This window comes from Pantherophis guttatus, chromosome 13 (genome assembly GCF_059756535.1).
Source record: "Pantherophis guttatus breed Tessera chromosome 13, ASM5975653v1, whole genome shotgun sequence".
In the NCBI taxonomy this organism is placed as follows: domain Eukaryota; kingdom Metazoa; phylum Chordata; class Lepidosauria; order Squamata; family Colubridae; genus Pantherophis; species Pantherophis guttatus.
In genome coordinates this window covers 22,742,684-22,758,987 of record NC_142075.1, presented here as the reverse complement: position 1 = coordinate 22,758,987, position 16,304 = coordinate 22,742,684, and the positions used below count along the sequence as shown (strand labels likewise).

Below are 16,304 nucleotides of genomic sequence, written 5' to 3'. Positions count from 1 at the left end.
CAAACCCAATCAGACAAATCTTGAGGTTCCTTTGTTTATTTAAGAGCCCCCCCCCCCCAAGGAATATATACCTTCCTTCAACCAAAGCGACTAAGAAGCAGGCAACTAATTTATAATACAAACTATAAGTTAGTAGACAAGATGGTCCAACTTGCAATCTTTTACCAAGATAAGACCAAGAATCCAGACCATCTAAAGCAGAGGTCTTCAAACTTGGCAGCTTTAAGATTTGTGGACTTTTAACTCCCAGAATTCTCCAGCGGGCTGGAGAATTCTGGGAGTTAAAAGTCCACAAGTCTTAAAGCTGCCAGGTTTGAAGACCTCTGATCTAAAAGATGAATATTCAAGTGCAAATGTTTTTTTTTCAAATTTGACTAGACCTCCATGGGCTATTTTGCCCCCTTACCTTCACAGATGATTTTAAAGAGCTCAGCTCAAGACCTGAAGCTTTGCATTTCCAGAGACCAACAATAAAAGACAGCTTAAGACAGGCTTAATTCATAGGCTGGCTTGTTCAGTAATCCACTAACAGCCTGAGAAGAAAAAAAAAAAATAGTATTTTTTTTCCATCATGAAAGCGCTGGCGATGCTAACCATCATCATTTGCAACTACCGGAACGAAGTAAAAATCTACCGTGTGTGTGTGTATATATATATATGTGTGTGTGTGTGTGTGTGTGTGTAGGTCTTTGGTTATTCGGGTTTTCTCCCGCGTAAAATTGGAGGTTTCTTGGCAACGTTTCGATGAACTCTCATTCGTCATCTTCAGGCTGGTGTTCTCGGCTTCGTGCTTCTAGGGGCAATGTGTGTGATCGCAGCTGTTGCGTGTGATCGCAGTGTGTGATCGCAGAAACAGCTGCGATCACACACATTGCTCCTAGAAGCACGAAGCCGAGAACACCAGCCTGAAGATGACGAATGAGACTTCGCCAAAACGTTGCCAAGAAACCTCCAATTTTATGCGGGAGAAACCCTGAATAACCAAAGACCTACATACAAACACCCGCGAAAACCTCAGAATATATATATATATATATACACGAAACACTTTCAGTTTTAGAAAACGGGGTATTAAAAAAAATCATCTTTTTCTTTCCCCGAATTTAAGATCACGTCATCGGGGAGACCGGGTCAAGCCGACGGGACAAGCCTTCCTTTTTGTTTCAGGAGACACTTTGAATGACATGCCCAGAATGGCCCGTTTCTCACAATTAATTGCAGCCTGGAGACAAGGGCTGCTGCACAATGGCAGAAGGAGGAAAGGGGAAGAGAATTTTAAGCTTGATTGCCTTTAGCCGAACCCAAGTGCAGAAGCACCACGACTGTGGTGTAGCTGTGCAGGAGGTTATCCTTGGTCTCGTGACATTCCCGCAGGACGAAATTCCCCGTCACGATTCGATCGCATCCGATCTCCCCGTGTCCGAAAAAGCCGAAAAGCGGCACGTTGGGGAAGTACTTTCGAAAAATGTCGGCTTCCACGTTGGGTTTGTTTTCATAAAAGAGGTACCCCCGGCCCACGCAGGCGAACATGAATGCCAGGGTGTGGTGCTCGGGAATGTTGGCCGCCTTGAGGCGCTGCATGGCCGCTTCGGCTAACTTTTCATTCTTGACGTCTTGCTCCAGCAGGACGGAGGCGCACTGGATCTGGGCACCGCTGAACGCCAGGCCGACTACGCCCCACGACTCGACAGGCGGGGTGTCACTGGAAGAGAGGAGGGGACCGGGGGGTGGAGGGAGGAAACAGAGTCAGAAGCTGGTGGGTCACAACCCAACATCACCCAAAAGGCCATGCAAAGCAATACAGGTAATCCTCGACTTAACCACCGTTCGCTTAGCGAAGGTTCGAACTTACAACGGTGCTGAAAGATGTGACTGATGACAGGTTCTCAGGCTTAACAATTTTTTTTTTTAATTTGATTTATATGCCGCCCTTCTCCGAAGACTCAGGGCGGCTTACAATGTGCTCAGCAATAGCCGTCATCCTTTTGTATATTTATACAAAGTCAGCTTATTGCCCCCACAAACTGGGTCCTCATTTCACCTACCTTAGAAAGGATGGAAGGCTGAGTCAACCTTGAGCCTTGGCGAGATTCGAACCCTGCAGTAATTGCAGGCAGCTGGTCTTAATAACCAGCTTAATAACAGGGTGCCTTAAACCCCTGTACTACCAAGGCTTGTTGCTTGGTCAAAATTCAACAGTTTCACTGAGTTAGAAGGGACCTTGTAGGTCAGTGATGGCTAACCTTTTTGCTGTCGCGTGCCAAAAGCAGGGGAGCACGGGGGGATCACGTACACGCGTGCCCACGCCCATAATTCAATGGCCCCCTGCGACCCGCCCCCCTGCACATGACCCCCGCGCTCCTCCCGCTTTTGGCACACAACAGCAAAAAGGTTACCGGTGGGCCTGGTAGGCCCGTTTTTCACCCTCCCCAGGCTCCAGAGGCTTTCTTGGAGCCTGGGGAGGGTGAAAACAGCCTTCCTCACTCCACCCCACCCCACGGAGCCCCTCCAGAGGCCAGAAACGGCCCGTTTCCCGATGTCTGGTGGGTCCGGAAGGCCCGAAAATCAGCTGGCTGGCGCGCGCATGCACGCTGGAGCTCAGCTAGGACAACACTCGTGTGCCTACAGATATGACTCCGCATGCCACCGGTTCGCCATCATGGTTGTAGGTCATCTAGTCCAACCTGCACCCAAGTAGGAGACCCTACACCAGGGGTCTCCAAACTTGGCAACTTTAAGACTTGTGGACTTCAACGCCCAGAATTCCTCAGCCAGCAAAGCTGGCAAAGCTAGCTGAGGAATTCTGGGAGTTGAAGTCCACAAGTCTTAAAGTTGCCAAGTTTGGAGACCCCTGCCCTTCACCATTTCTGACAAATGGCAGTCCAGTCTCTTCTTGAAAGCCTCCAGGGATGAAGCTCCCACAACTTCCGAAGGCAACTTCTGTTCCACTGGTTGATTGCTCTCACTGCTTGGCAGAACTGCCGTGTATTTTCGACGGTCGCTGTGTCAGGTGAGGGCCCTCCGTGACCTTCCCAACCGGCTCCCAAATAGTGGAGTCAATGGGAGAAGCCAGGTTTCGCTTAACAACCGTGAGATTCACTTAATGTCTGCAGCAAATCCGGTTGTAAAACTGGGTGCCAGCTTACTTCACAACTGCCTCAATTAGCGATGGTCCCAATTGTCGTTAAGTTGAGGATTACCTCACGAACCCAATACGCTACTCTCGGCTCCCAAATGGGCATTTTAGGCATCAAAAATTTTCTCCGATTTCTCCTGAGAAAAAGCTACTCTGATGGACAGCAGCCAATCAACTTGCCCACTTCCCTGAGAAAATTTCCCGAAGGCATTAAGACAGGTGTGTCAAACTCGATTTTGTTGAGGGGCGCATTAGGGTTGTGTTTGACTCTAATGGGGGGTGGGGAGGGATGTGTGGCCAAAGTGGGCATGGCCAGCTCAATGACACTCGTGTCGGGGGCACCTGTGGTGGCCCGATTGCTCTGCCAGCGGAAACAGGCTCCCGAGCTCCGTTTTCGGCTGCGATGGCCTTGGGCAACCCTCTGCCAGCGAAAACGGAGCTCGGGAGGGCAGCACGCAGCCCTCCTGAGCTCCGTTTTCGCTGGCAGAGGCACCCCGGGCCGGTCCTTTGCTGTTTCCAGAGCAGCCCCACGGGCCAGATCTAAGCACCCCGTGGGCCTCATCCGGCCAACGGGCCTTGAGTTTGAGGTCCAAATATTGGAAATCTCAAGCTTCTTGGGGTTTTTTTGGTTTTTTTTAAACCAATAAAATAAATTAGCCTCTTAACCAGAAGCTGGTTAAAAGCTAAAGGGCTAAGGAGCACAAGAGTGCGTTATCTAACTTACGTAAAGGAAGTCACTCAAATAAGGTAAGGAGAGAAGAAGTGCAAACAGGGGTGGGGGAGTGAAGATGACGAAAGGGCTGTAACACACCTCATTAGCACTTCTAAATTTAGACAAACAAATGATAACTTCGCAGAACACGAAGCGTTTTAAAAGTGGGGTTACAGTACGAGCAGTGGGCCCAAATCTCCCTTCCTTCCTTCAACCCTAGGATCGAATGAAAGTGACCGACTCCAAATCGGGAAAAGAACTTTTCAGGCAACCCTATTCTGATGGTTTCGCTGCTTGAAAAGGAAATAAAAAGGGGGAAGAAAAACATGGAGGTATACAGGTCGTCCTAGATCTACAACTGTGAAGGAGCCTGGAATTTTTCCTTGTAAGTGACGACAGTTGTAAGTTGAGGCACTCATGTGACTGGCTTCTTTTGTGGCGGTTGCTAGGGGAACGTGATGGTTATTCAGCCTAGGCCATTCCATTAAGCAAATCAATGCATTCTTACGCATTGATTTGCATTTTGGTCGCCACGATGTAAAAAAGATGTGGAGACTCTAGAAAAGGGTGCAGAGAAGAGCAGCAAAGATAATTAGGGGACTGGAGGCTAAAACATAGGAAGAACGGTTGCAGGAACTGGGTATGTCTAGTTTAATGAAGAGAAGGACTAAGGGAGACATGATAGCAGTCTTCCAATATCTCAGGGGCTGCCCCAAAGAAGAGGGAGTCAAGCTATTCTCCAAAGCACCTGAGGGCAGGACAAGAAGCGATGGATGGAAACTAATCAAGGAGAGAAGCAACCTAGAACTAAGGATAAATTTCCTGACAGTGAGAACAATTAATCAGTGGAACAACTTGCCTCCAGAAGTTGTGAATGCTCCAACACTGGAAGTTTTTAAGAAGATGTTGGATAACCATTTGTCTGAAGTGGTGTAGGGTTTCCTGCCTAAGCAGGGGGTTGGACTAGAAGACCTCCAAGGTCCCTTCCAACTCTGTTAGTTCTGTTCTGTTCTGTTCTGTTCTGTTCTGTTCTATTATTCTATTCTATTCTATTCTATTCTATTCTATTCTATTCTATTCTATTCTATTCTATTCCCTCTTCATTCTATTCTATTTTGTTCTGTTCTGTTCTTTCTGGCAAGAAAGGTGGTAAAATGGGGGCAAAACCCCCTTTGGGTTCAACGGTGGTTGTACGTCGAGGAGTACCTGTAACCACAGAAACCTAGTAAAACGAGACACCCACAAAGTCAGGGAGTTAATGCTGTCCACGTATCCGCCCGCTAAAATGATGCTTTTTTCGTTCAAGCGATTGACGATTTGGCGGAAAAATCGTGATGATCCCGACTTCCAGTTGTTGTATCCAAAGAGGAGCATGGCTCTAAGGTCTGGGTCGCTCTTAAGATCTGGTTGGAGTAAAAGGAGAGAGAGAGAGAGAGAGAGAGAGAAAGAGAAAGAGAGAGAGAGAGAGGGAGAGAGAGGGAGAGAAAGAGAGAGAGAGATGGAGAGAGATTGAGAGAGAGAGAGAGAGAGAGAGAGAGATTGACAGAGAGATTGAGATTGACAGAGAGAGATAGAGAGATTGAGAGAGAGAGATTGAGAGAGAGAGATTGAGAGAGATTGAGAGATGGAAAAAGAGAGAGAGAGATGGAGAGAGAGAGAGAGAGAGATTGAGAGAGATTGAGAGATTGACAGAGAGATTGAGATTGACAGAGAGAGATAGAGATTGAGAGAGATTGAGAGAGCGATTGAGATAGAGAAAGAGATTGACAGAGAGATTGAGAGAGAGATGGAGAGAGATTGAGAGAGAGAGAGATTGAGAGATTGAGAGAGAGATAGAGATTGAGAGATGGAAAGAGAGAGAGAGATGGAGAGATGGAGAGAGATAGAGATAGAGATTGAGAGAGAGATTGAGAGAGAGAGAGATTGAGAGAGATTGACAGAGAGATTGAGATTGACAGAGAGAGATTGAGAGAGAGAGAGAGAGAGAGAGTGATTGAGAGAGAGAGAGAGAGATGGAGAGAGATTGAGAGAGAGAGAGAGATTGAGAAAGATTGAGAGAGAGAGGGAGATTGAGTGATAGAGAGATTGAGAGAGAGAGATTGAGAGAGAGAGAGAAAATAATATTATTAATCTCTTGACTTTCTGCTGATAACAAGATGCCAAATGTCATGCATCGTTTAGTTTACGAGCTGAATCTGTTTACGTTATCTGACCTACTTTCCCTAAAGGGACAGAGCAGCCAGGCACGTATATCGAAAGGAAAGATTCCCACGAGATTTGTTGTTGTCTATAACAGCCCTCCAGCAAATTTCTGACCTCTCGGGTACCTAATCCTGGAGGGTTTTGTTTTTTTTTGGTAAGGCTCTAATCATATGTTTTGTATTGGGCAAACGTAACCAGCGGTTTTAACCTTTTACATATCAGAATACAGGAAGCCCAGCAAGGAAACCGGCCAACAACACATATAGCTAGGAAAAAAAAAAAAAAAAAAAACAGGATTCAACATTTCCTCCCAGTTATAAAAACCCTGTAAAAACCACAGTAACGAGTTGTGGTTTGGCAGGGAGATGCACAAAGTTGGAGAACAGACCGGTTGACTTAAGTTTATTGTGGGTGTTCACTGGAGGACGGATCTTTGCTCTCTCGCTTAGCCGTGTCTGATGGTTAAGGGTGGAGAAAATATTAATTTATTTATTTCTATCCTGCCTTTATTATCTATTTTTACAAACAACTCTAGTAGCGAACCTTATCTATGACACCTTCCTCCTCCGCCTCCTCTTTTCCCCACAACCACCCTGTAAGGTGAGTTGGGCTGAAAGAGAGTAACTGCACCAAAGTCACCCAGTCAGCTTTTATGCCTAAGGCAGGACTAGAACTCACTCTCTCCCAGTGCTTGGCCCAAAGTCACCCATTGCCTTGCATCCTAAAGCAGGACTAGGTCTCTCCGCCTGCCAGTTTCTAGTTTGGTGCCTCCACCACTGGATCAAATCGGTATGGAAAGAATGGCAGGAAGACTTAGAAAATATGATTTGGTTCAAAGAATCACTAAGTTTCTCCTATTCTTTTCACAGCCAAACACTACGTCACAAATCATAACCTTCCAATCATCACCATAATAATAATAATAATAATAATAATAATAATAATAATAATAATAATAATAATAATAATAATAATAATAATAATAATTTTATTTCTATACCGCCCTTCTCCCGAAGGACTCAGGGCGGTGTACAGCCTATTTAAAAACACAGAAACAAACAACAATTTAAAATTTAAAATCATTAAATAATTAGGCTCCAATTAAAATCTCAAAAATTTAAAATACCCCAATTTAAAACGTTATGTTAATAGCCCTGCCTGGCGGAACAACAGGGTCTTCAGAGCGCAGCGAAACACCCGGAGGTCGGAGATCTTTCGTATTTCCGGGGGCAGTTCATTCCACAGGGCTGGGGCTCCCACAGAGAAGGCCCTCCCCCTGGGTGTCGCCAGCCGACATAATTTGGCTGATGGCACCCTGAGGAGACCCTCTCTGTGGGAGCGGACTGGTCGGTGGGAGGCTATTGGTGGCAGAAGTCGGTCTCGAAGGTACCCGGGTCCTATGCCATCATCATTTAACGACCCCATAATCCCTTGTCAGGTGGAGTTTAGGCAACTGAATGGCGCTAGCAGAGCGTTTTAATGGCCGGATGCCCTTCCTGTCACCAATGTGGAGTTTTGTTCAGCAGATATATTCTCATTGTGCCCAGAGAGAGAGAAATATCTGCCTCTACCTAGGATCGAACTCACAGCCTCCTGATTGTGAGGCGGTAGTTTCACCTCTAGGCCACTGCACCACTCTACCCAAATTGCAACCTTCCAAGATGCTGTGAAAAATATCTTCAAAGCGATTCCCAGGTTGCGCCGTTTAAGCCCGTGTTCGTCTTATGAGGGTCAGCTGTATCAACTTTTACAATCTTGTGAATTACCACTGGGAAAGAAAATCCCACACTGGGATAGCTTTAAAACAAAATAATAATAATAATAGCAAGAGTTCAAAGGCATCCCTCAAACGGCCACCCCGCTTCGGCTTGCCTGCTTCAGCAAACTGTCCTTCATCCAAGGTTTGCTTCTTCGGGTCTTTAGAAAAATGGAAGGTCTGAATCTTGACCCCATCGATTTTGGGGAAGAGCAAGGCGAAGCCGGCCTCTGTTTCTTCAACCTCCATGGGACGATGGCTGCCGGAGCCTTTGGGAGTAGCTGAAAAAGCAACGTTCGGGACAGTTAAAGGGTTAATCTCATTTTTCAAGACTTCAATCATCGTTTTTGAAAACGTGCTCTCGTTTTCCACAAGTAGCATAAAGCGAAGCACAGGCCATTCGATCGTGAAGCATCCTCCTTGTTATTCTTTGGTGTTTTTAAAGGTTAGTCCTTGGCCGACGACTGCAATTGAGCCCCCCAATTTTTGTTGCTCAGTGAAAGATTTGTTTCAAGTGGATTTTGCAACTGCGGATGTGAAGCCATTCAACATTACAGTCCTTTCAATTCATTCTGAGGCAAACCTGAGAGAGAAACTAGGGATCTGCTAGGCCCCAGGAACTTATGCAGGACTTGCGAGCATGTGGGAATGGTTTCCATTCTTATCATCTTCTCCATCATCCCTTGTGGGGATGGAGTCTGGGCAACTGAATGGAGGAGAGTGGTTTACTGGCCGGATGCCCTTCCTGTCGCCAATGTGGAGTTTTGTTCAGCAGATACATTCTCAGTGTGCCCAGAGAGAGAAATATCTGCCTCTACCTAGGATCGAACTCACAGCCTCTTGATTGTGAGGTGAGAGCTGCACCTCTTCCCTGTTTCCCTGAAAATAAGGCCCAACCGGAAAATAAGTCCTAGCATGCTCGTAATATAAGCCCTACCCCCAAAATAAGCCCGTTAAGATGATCAGCCAGATGGGTGCATTTAGTACCATATTTCTCCCCAAAATAAGACCTAACCAGAAAATAAACCCTAATGCGTCTTTTGGAGCAACATTTAATATAAGACCCAGTCTTATTTTCAAGGAAACAGGGTAAACCACTGCGCCACTACGGTTTCCATTCTAATCAGAAGTCCAAATTCTAAATTTACTTGCAATTAATTTTACAGAACGTTGCTTCCTTTAAGCAGGTGGAGAGACCAGTTTGGATGTACAGCCTACCGAGGGAAAAACTCAGGGAGCTTATTTTGTTAAGGTTGTTCTCCTTACCTACAAGTCCAGGTGTGACAAGACCGATCACCTGGCATCGTCTGGGGAGCAGTTTTTCCAAGGCGGCCGCAATTTCTTTACTGTATCTTCGCCGTGCTATAATTGCAACCAGGGGGGAAAAAAAACGGTTAGTCCAAGTTCCTGCAGGATCAATAATAACCTTGGGGGGCAGCATCCAGTTTTTCGAAGTATTTTAATTAGCTGCTGCAGTAAACATGGAGATCCCTAGGAGTAAGGAGAGCTGCTTGAAAAGTCATACACCCATCAGTTGTTGGTCTTCACAATTTTCAGGAATAAGTTTTTGGATAATCCATGGGTTGTTGGGACAGGCTTCCAGCAGGAACAAAGGGACAAGAGATAAAAATGAGATTTGAATTTAGGCTGGTGGTATTACCTAGTTTAAAAAGGGACGCAGTGGCTCAGTGGCTAAGATGCTGAGCTTGTCGATCAAAAGGTCAGCAGTTCAGCGGTTCGAATCCCTAGCGCTGCGTAACGGGGTGAACTCCCGTGACTTGTCCCAGCTTCTGCCAACCTAGCAGTTCGAAAGCAGGTAAAAAAAATGCAAGTAGAAAAATAGGGACCACCTTTGGTGGGAAGGGAACAGCGTTCCGTGCGCCTTTGGCATTTAGTCATGCTGGCCACATGACCACCGAGATGTCTTCGGACAGTGCTGGCTCTTTGGCTTTGAAACAGATATGAGCACCGCCCCCTAGAGTCGGGAACGATTAGCACATATGTGCGAGTCGTTCCTTTACCTTATTACCTAGTTTGGGTAATGAAACATCTGCGAGACAACCGCCAAGCTCAGGACCCCTTGTTTCAACCCCGAGCTACAAATATTCTCCGCTATCCATCTATGTTTGTTACAAGGAAGGGTGATTTGTATAATCTAATATATCATCCAGGAATTTAACCTTTCCAAATGTACGGACAAACAAGGAAAGATCTTATTTTCAAAGTTCTTTAGAAGGCTACCTGGTGAAAAAGTTGTCGAGAGTCTGCAAAGCAGCAGCAGCAGCAGCAGAAGCAACCTCTGCCAGCTGTCTGTTTCCAAGGTCAAGCTTGGAAAAGAAGATCAAGATAAATCCTGCCTCCGCAAAACAATGTTTCCCAAACCCTTGGCAACTTTTAAGATTTTGTGGACTTCAGCTCCCATAATTCTCCAGCCGTTGTGACTACTGAGAAAATTTGAAGTCCCAGAATTCTGGGAATTGAAGCCCATACTTTAAAGTTGGCAGGTTTGAAACATACGGCTCTATAGGATTCTTCCAGCAATATAGTTTCGTGCTTCTCCAACTGGCAGATAACAAGAGATTCTGATAAATTAAAGAGGTTCAATTACTTTAGGTCAACTAAATCTATAGACCCGTGATGGCGAACCTGAGGCACCCATGGCACAAGTGGCAGGCGTAGCCATATTGGTGGGCACGTGAGCTCAGCTCCATTTTCAGGTCTTCTGGGCCCACCAGAAGTAGGGAAACAGGTTGTTTCCTGCCTCCGGAGGACCTCGGGGAGGGGGGGATTTTTCTTTTTTTCCCAGCCTCCAGAGCCTTTCTAGGAGTCTGGGGAGGGCAAAAATGGTCTTCCCCCGCCCCGGAGGCCAGAAATGGCCCGTTTGCCAACTTCCGGTGGGACCATGGGGTCGCACGCGCATGTGCGGGAGCAGGATGCATAGAATTATGGGCGTGGGCACGCGTGCGTGCAACCACCCCACCCTGCTCCTGGCACGCAATGGCAAAAAAGGTTAGCCATCACTGCTATAGACCCATGTCAATACCCTTTGTGACTGCCAAACAATACTTCTCCAAAGTGGTCTAATTAAGTCATAACAGAGCAGAGAGTTCCATTCAAGGGTGTCATTTTGTCTACAGAACCCAAACAGCCCAATCAGAAGACAGTTTCTTTGCCCCATGTGTATAAATCAATGAGGAGGGAAACAGTCTCGCTGGCCACTTACCTTTCTTATTACCACTAACATTACTGTTTTCACTTAACTTCACTGCATCTGATATTATATATAAGACTGTCTGAGGAAGGACTTGAACTTTCTGTAATGTAAACACAAAACACAACATGATAGACAACGGAGAGTCACACATCAGGAACTTGTCTTGTATATGAAAAACAAGCACAGCTACCAATACAACTTGGGGTCCTTGGTGCTCTTGACTGAGCTTGATTGTTAGCTTCCAAACATTTCGTTACCGGACTAGGTAACATCATCAGTGTTCTGGGGGTGTTGATGGTGCTCTGATGGTGATGGTGATCATCAGGTACTGATCATGTTCCCTAGCTGGCTAATGAAATGTCTGCAAGAAATCCACCAAGCTCAGAGAGCACCAAGGATCCCAGAGTTCAACCTGCGCTGCAGATATTTCTCCAACTAAAACCAAATTAAACTTGAAAAAACTTGGCTGCTTCTTGACTTGTCACTGGAAAAAAAGATATAATTGCACAGTCAAAGGGCTGTTTCTTAACAATCATTATGGTTTAGAAAAAAAAAAAGAATAGTAAAAGTGATAATTTAACAAACATGAACAAATCTTGCCAAATTGATGTGGTTTCAAAGTTGCAACCTTAAGAACGAAGCTCGACAACAATAGGCAAAACCTGCTTCAGTCCATCTGTCCAAACCGCTTACCTCAATGTCTTCTGCTAACACGTGGACCAGGACATGGCTGTTGGATTGGTCTGGTTCCAGGGCAGAGATCCAGGTGATGCTCTGCTGTGTTCGCAGGATTCTGCGGGAACACTCCCGCCACAGCTGGCACACGCTGTAACAGAAATATATATATATATATATAGAAATATATACAGAGAGAAATAGATAAATAGATGATAGATATAGATGATAGACAGATGACAGACAGATGATAGATGGATAGAGACATGATTAGATAGAGAGATAGAGAGATAGATGATAGATAGCAGACAGATATAGATAAATGATAGATGGACAGATGATATAAATTGATGATACATACAGATGACAGATAGATGGATAGAGAAGTGATAGATTAGATAGATGACAGATATAAATGATAGATGGATAGAGAAGTGATAGATTAGATAGATAGATAGATAGATAGATGGATGACTGATATAGATAAATGATAGATGGATAGACAGATGATAGATTAGATAGATAGATAGATGATAGAGATAGATGGCAGACAGATATAGATAAATGATAGATGGATAGACAGATGATATAGATAAATTGATGATACATACAGATGACAGATAGATGGATAGAGACATGATAGATTAGATAGATAGATAGAAAGATAGATAGATAGATGATAGATAGATAGATAGATAGATAGATAGAAGACAGATATAGATAAATGATAGATGGACAGATGATATAAATTGATGATACATACAGATGACAGATAGATGGAGAGAGAAGTAATAGATTAGATAGATAGATAAATAGATAGATGACTGATATAAATGATAGATGGATAGAGAAGTAATAGATTAGATAGATAGATAAATAGATAGATGACTGATATAAATGATAGATGGATAGAGACATGATAGATTAGATAGATAGATAGATGATAGAGATAGATGGCTGACAGATATAGATAAATGATAGATGATATAAATTGATGATACATACAGATGACAGATAGATGGATAGAGAAATGATAGATTAGATAGATAGATAGATGATACAGATAGATGGCAGACAGATATAGATAAATGATAGATGGATAGACAGATGATATAGATAAATTGATACATACAGATGACAGATAGATGGATAGAGACATGATAGATTAGATAGATAGATAGATAGATAGATAGATAGATAGATAGATAGATAGATGGCAGACAGATATAGATAAATGATAGATGGACAGATGATATAAATTGATGATACATACAGATGACAGATAGATGGATAGAGACATGATAGATTAGATAGATAGATAGATAGATAGATAGATAGATAGATAGATAGATAGATGGCAGACAGATATAGATAAATGATAGATGGACAGATGATATAAATTGATGATACATACAGATGACAGATAGATGGATAGAGACATGATAGATTAGATAGATAGATAGATGATACAGATAGATGGCAGACAGATATAGATAAATGATAGATGGATAGACAGATGATATAGATAAATTGATACATACAGATGACAGATAGATGGATAGAGACATGATAGATTAGATAGATAGATAGATAGATAGATAGATAGATAGATAGATAGATAGATGGCAGACAGATATAGATAAATGATAGATGGACAGATGATATAGATAAATTGATGATACATACAGATGACAGATAGATGGATAGAGACATGATAGATTAGATAGATAGATAGATAGATAGATAGAAAGATAGATAGATGATAGATAGATAGATAGATAGATAGATAGATAGATAGAAGACAGATATAGATAAATGATAGATGGACAGATGATATAAATTGATGATACATACAGATGACAGATAGATGGATAGAGAAGTGATAGATTAGATAGATAGATAGATAGATAGATAGATAGATAGATGGCAGACAGATATAGATAAATGATAGATGGACAGATGATATAGATAAATTGATGATACATACAGATGACAGATAGATGGATAGAGACATGATAGATTAGATAGATAGATAGATAGATAGAAAGATAGATAGATGATAGATAGATAGATAGATAGATAGATAGATAGATAGATAGAAGACAGATATAGATAAATGATAGATGGACAGATGATATAAATTGATGATACATACAGATGACAGATAGATGGATAGAGAAGTGATAGATTAGATAGATAGATAGATAGATAGATAGATGACAGATAGATAAATAATAGATGGATACGGAAATGATAGATTAGATAGATAAATAGATGATAGAGACAGATGACAGACAGATATAGATAAATGATAGATAGATGATATAAATTGATGATACATACAGATGACAGATAGAGAAGTGATAGATTAGATTGATGGATGGATGGATGGATGGATAAAAGGATGGATAGAGAGAGATGATAGAGAGAGATGATAGATTAGATAGATCAATTAATCACATTGTATTGGGGGAGGGGGCCATTGCAGCCGTGGGGGGGGGGCTCCTCCTGAAGCCCCCCTCCCCTTCCAGGGATGTCAGCTGCTCCCTTGGGACTTCTGCCTGCCTCCGTCCGCTGCCACCGCCACCAGCCTACCCTCGCCCGCCCGCCCGCCCGCTTCCCTCCGTGGCTGCGACCACCACCTCCCCCCCTTCCCCCAATTCGAGGGGCCGTTGTTCCTCTCTCGTCGCTCTTCGGGGCTCCCTTGCGGCCCTCCGGCTGCTCACCAGGCCGCCCGCAGGAGGGTCTTGGTGGGCAGGAAGCCGAGGATCCGCTCCACCACCTCGGCGAGGCTGCTCAGCACGTAGCCGCTCTTGTGGTCGGGCTCCATGACAACCGCAGGCCGCGCGAGCCCCCCCCCCTTCCCCCGGAAAAAGCGCCAGCCAGGGTCCCGGAAGCTCCGTCGCGCTGCTGACGCCATAGGCGACGCGACGCTCTCCGTTGCCGTGGAGACTGGCGCTTGGGGGGGAGGAACCCGGAAACCGTCCCTCGGCCGCGAGTGATCAAGGATAGCCGCTCTAGCCTTCTGCATCTCTATGATGAGCGCTCCCTTACATTACGAAGCTCGGAGCGGGACTCGGAAGAACGAAACCTGTCGAATTTAATACTATTTTTTCCTCCTATCTCTATGAATTCATAGCTTGAGGTCGGAGGGGAGACCATAGACCTAGAATAGTGCAGATAGTCCTCAATTTACAACATTCATTTTTTTAGTGACCAAAATTACACCGGCAATGAAATGTGACTTATGACCGTTTTTTCACACTTACGACCATTGCAGCATCCCCATTTACGATGGTTGTAATGTCCCGGGGTGACGTGATCCCCTTTTGCAACCTTCTAACCAGCAAAATCAACGGGGAAGCCAGATTCACTTAACAACCAGGTTACTAATTTATCAATTGCAGTGATTCACTTAACAACCGTGGCAAGAAAAGTTGCAAAATGGAACACAACTCAACAAATGTTTCGCTTAGCAACATAAATTTTGGGCCCAATTGCAGTCGTAACTCAAGGACTACCTGTACAGAGCAAGATTTTGTTTTAAAAAACTGGTTAGGGAGAAATCTTGAAGGCACGAAGAAGGAAAAGTTCACCGTGGCTGGGAAATATTTATGCATAACTCTGGGAATAATCAGTTCCTTTCCTTGCATTTCCTCCTAATTTCTTTTTTTAATGGAGCAAGGAAGAGTTCTTTGCAAGTGAAAAGTTTCCAGTGGTTTTGCAAATCTTCAGCTGACAATCCATGGTTTGAAGCTGGACATGATTTGTGTCCAGCTTCAGTTACAGATCTTCAGGATGATGGGACAGATGCAAGAGAGGAGACCCACAAGGATGGTGACAAGAACGAGAGGAATTCCCGCTACCTTTTGGGAACATCTTAGTTTAGGGCAGTGGTGAAATCTAATTTTTTTTTACTACCGGTTCTGTGGGCGTGGCTTGGTGGGCGTGGCAGGGAAAGGATACTGCAAAATCCCCATTCCCTCCTCACTCCAGGGGGAAGGATATTGCAATATCCCCATTCCCACCCCTCTCGGGGGCCAGCCAGAGGTGGCATTTGCCGGTTCTCTGAACTGCTCAAAATTTTTCCTACCGGTTCTCCAGAACCTGTCAGAACCTGCTGGATTTCACCCCTGGTTTAGGAGGATAAAAGGTCGAAGTGGGATGGAAAAACTATAAAAATACAGGATGTGAAGAAACCAGAAAAGAGCCAGTCTCTTCGCCAGTCGGGAAGAAAATTGAGGTGATTCCAAACTAGTTAATAAGTAATAAACAAAATACAACAGGACTAGTAGGACTACAAGCAAACCTCAACTTACAACCATTTCTTTAGTGACCATTTGCAGTTACAATGGCACTGAAAAAAGTGAATTAACCGGCCCTCGATCATTCAACAGCATTCCCAGGGTCACGTGTTCAAAATTAGAACACTTAGCAACTGGCTTGTATTTACGACGGTTGTAGCATCCCAGAATTATTGTGATCACAATTTGCAACCTTCTTAGGGGGCTTCTGACAAGCAGAGCCAATGAGGGAAGCCGGATTCATTTAACAGCCACACAATTCACTTAATAACGGGAGCTATTTGCTTAACAACGGTGGCAAAAGT

General features: G+C 44.2%; 1 protein-coding gene across 1 annotated transcript; it reads right to left on the bottom strand.

Annotated features, from left to right (window-relative positions):
* Positions 1 to 993: 993 nt before the first annotated feature.
* FBXO22 (F-box protein 22) lies at positions 994 to 14,628 on the bottom strand. The gene is made up of 7 exons (XM_034409495.3): positions 14,422 to 14,628; positions 11,714 to 11,846; positions 11,030 to 11,120; positions 9,073 to 9,168; positions 7,923 to 8,087; positions 5,092 to 5,251; positions 994 to 1,702 (listed from the first exon to the last, which is right to left on the bottom strand). Exons 1-7 carry the CDS (start codon positions 14,613 to 14,615, stop codon positions 1,276 to 1,278), a joined length of 1,266 nt encoding a protein of 421 aa, XP_034265386.2. The 5' UTR covers positions 14,616 to 14,628; the 3' UTR covers positions 994 to 1,275.
* Between the last annotated feature and the right edge of the window lie 1,676 nt (positions 14,629 to 16,304).

What these genes read in the sequence shown, in the direction of transcription:
- FBXO22 (XM_034409495.3), bottom strand. Translation starts at nt 14,615, where the DNA reads ATGGCGTCAGCAGCGCGACGGAGCTTCCGGGACCCTGGCTGGCGCTTT. An exon ending in ACCCTCCTGCGGGCGGCCTG is followed by an intron (nt 11,847 to 14,421) that starts GTGAGCAGCCGG and finishes TTTCTGTTACAG; the next exon opens with CGTGTGCCAGCTGTGGCGGG. An exon ending in TGTTAGTGGTAATAAGAAAG is followed by an intron (nt 9,169 to 11,029) that starts GTAAGTGGCCAG and finishes TTGCAATTATAG; the next exon opens with CACGGCGAAGATACAGTAAA.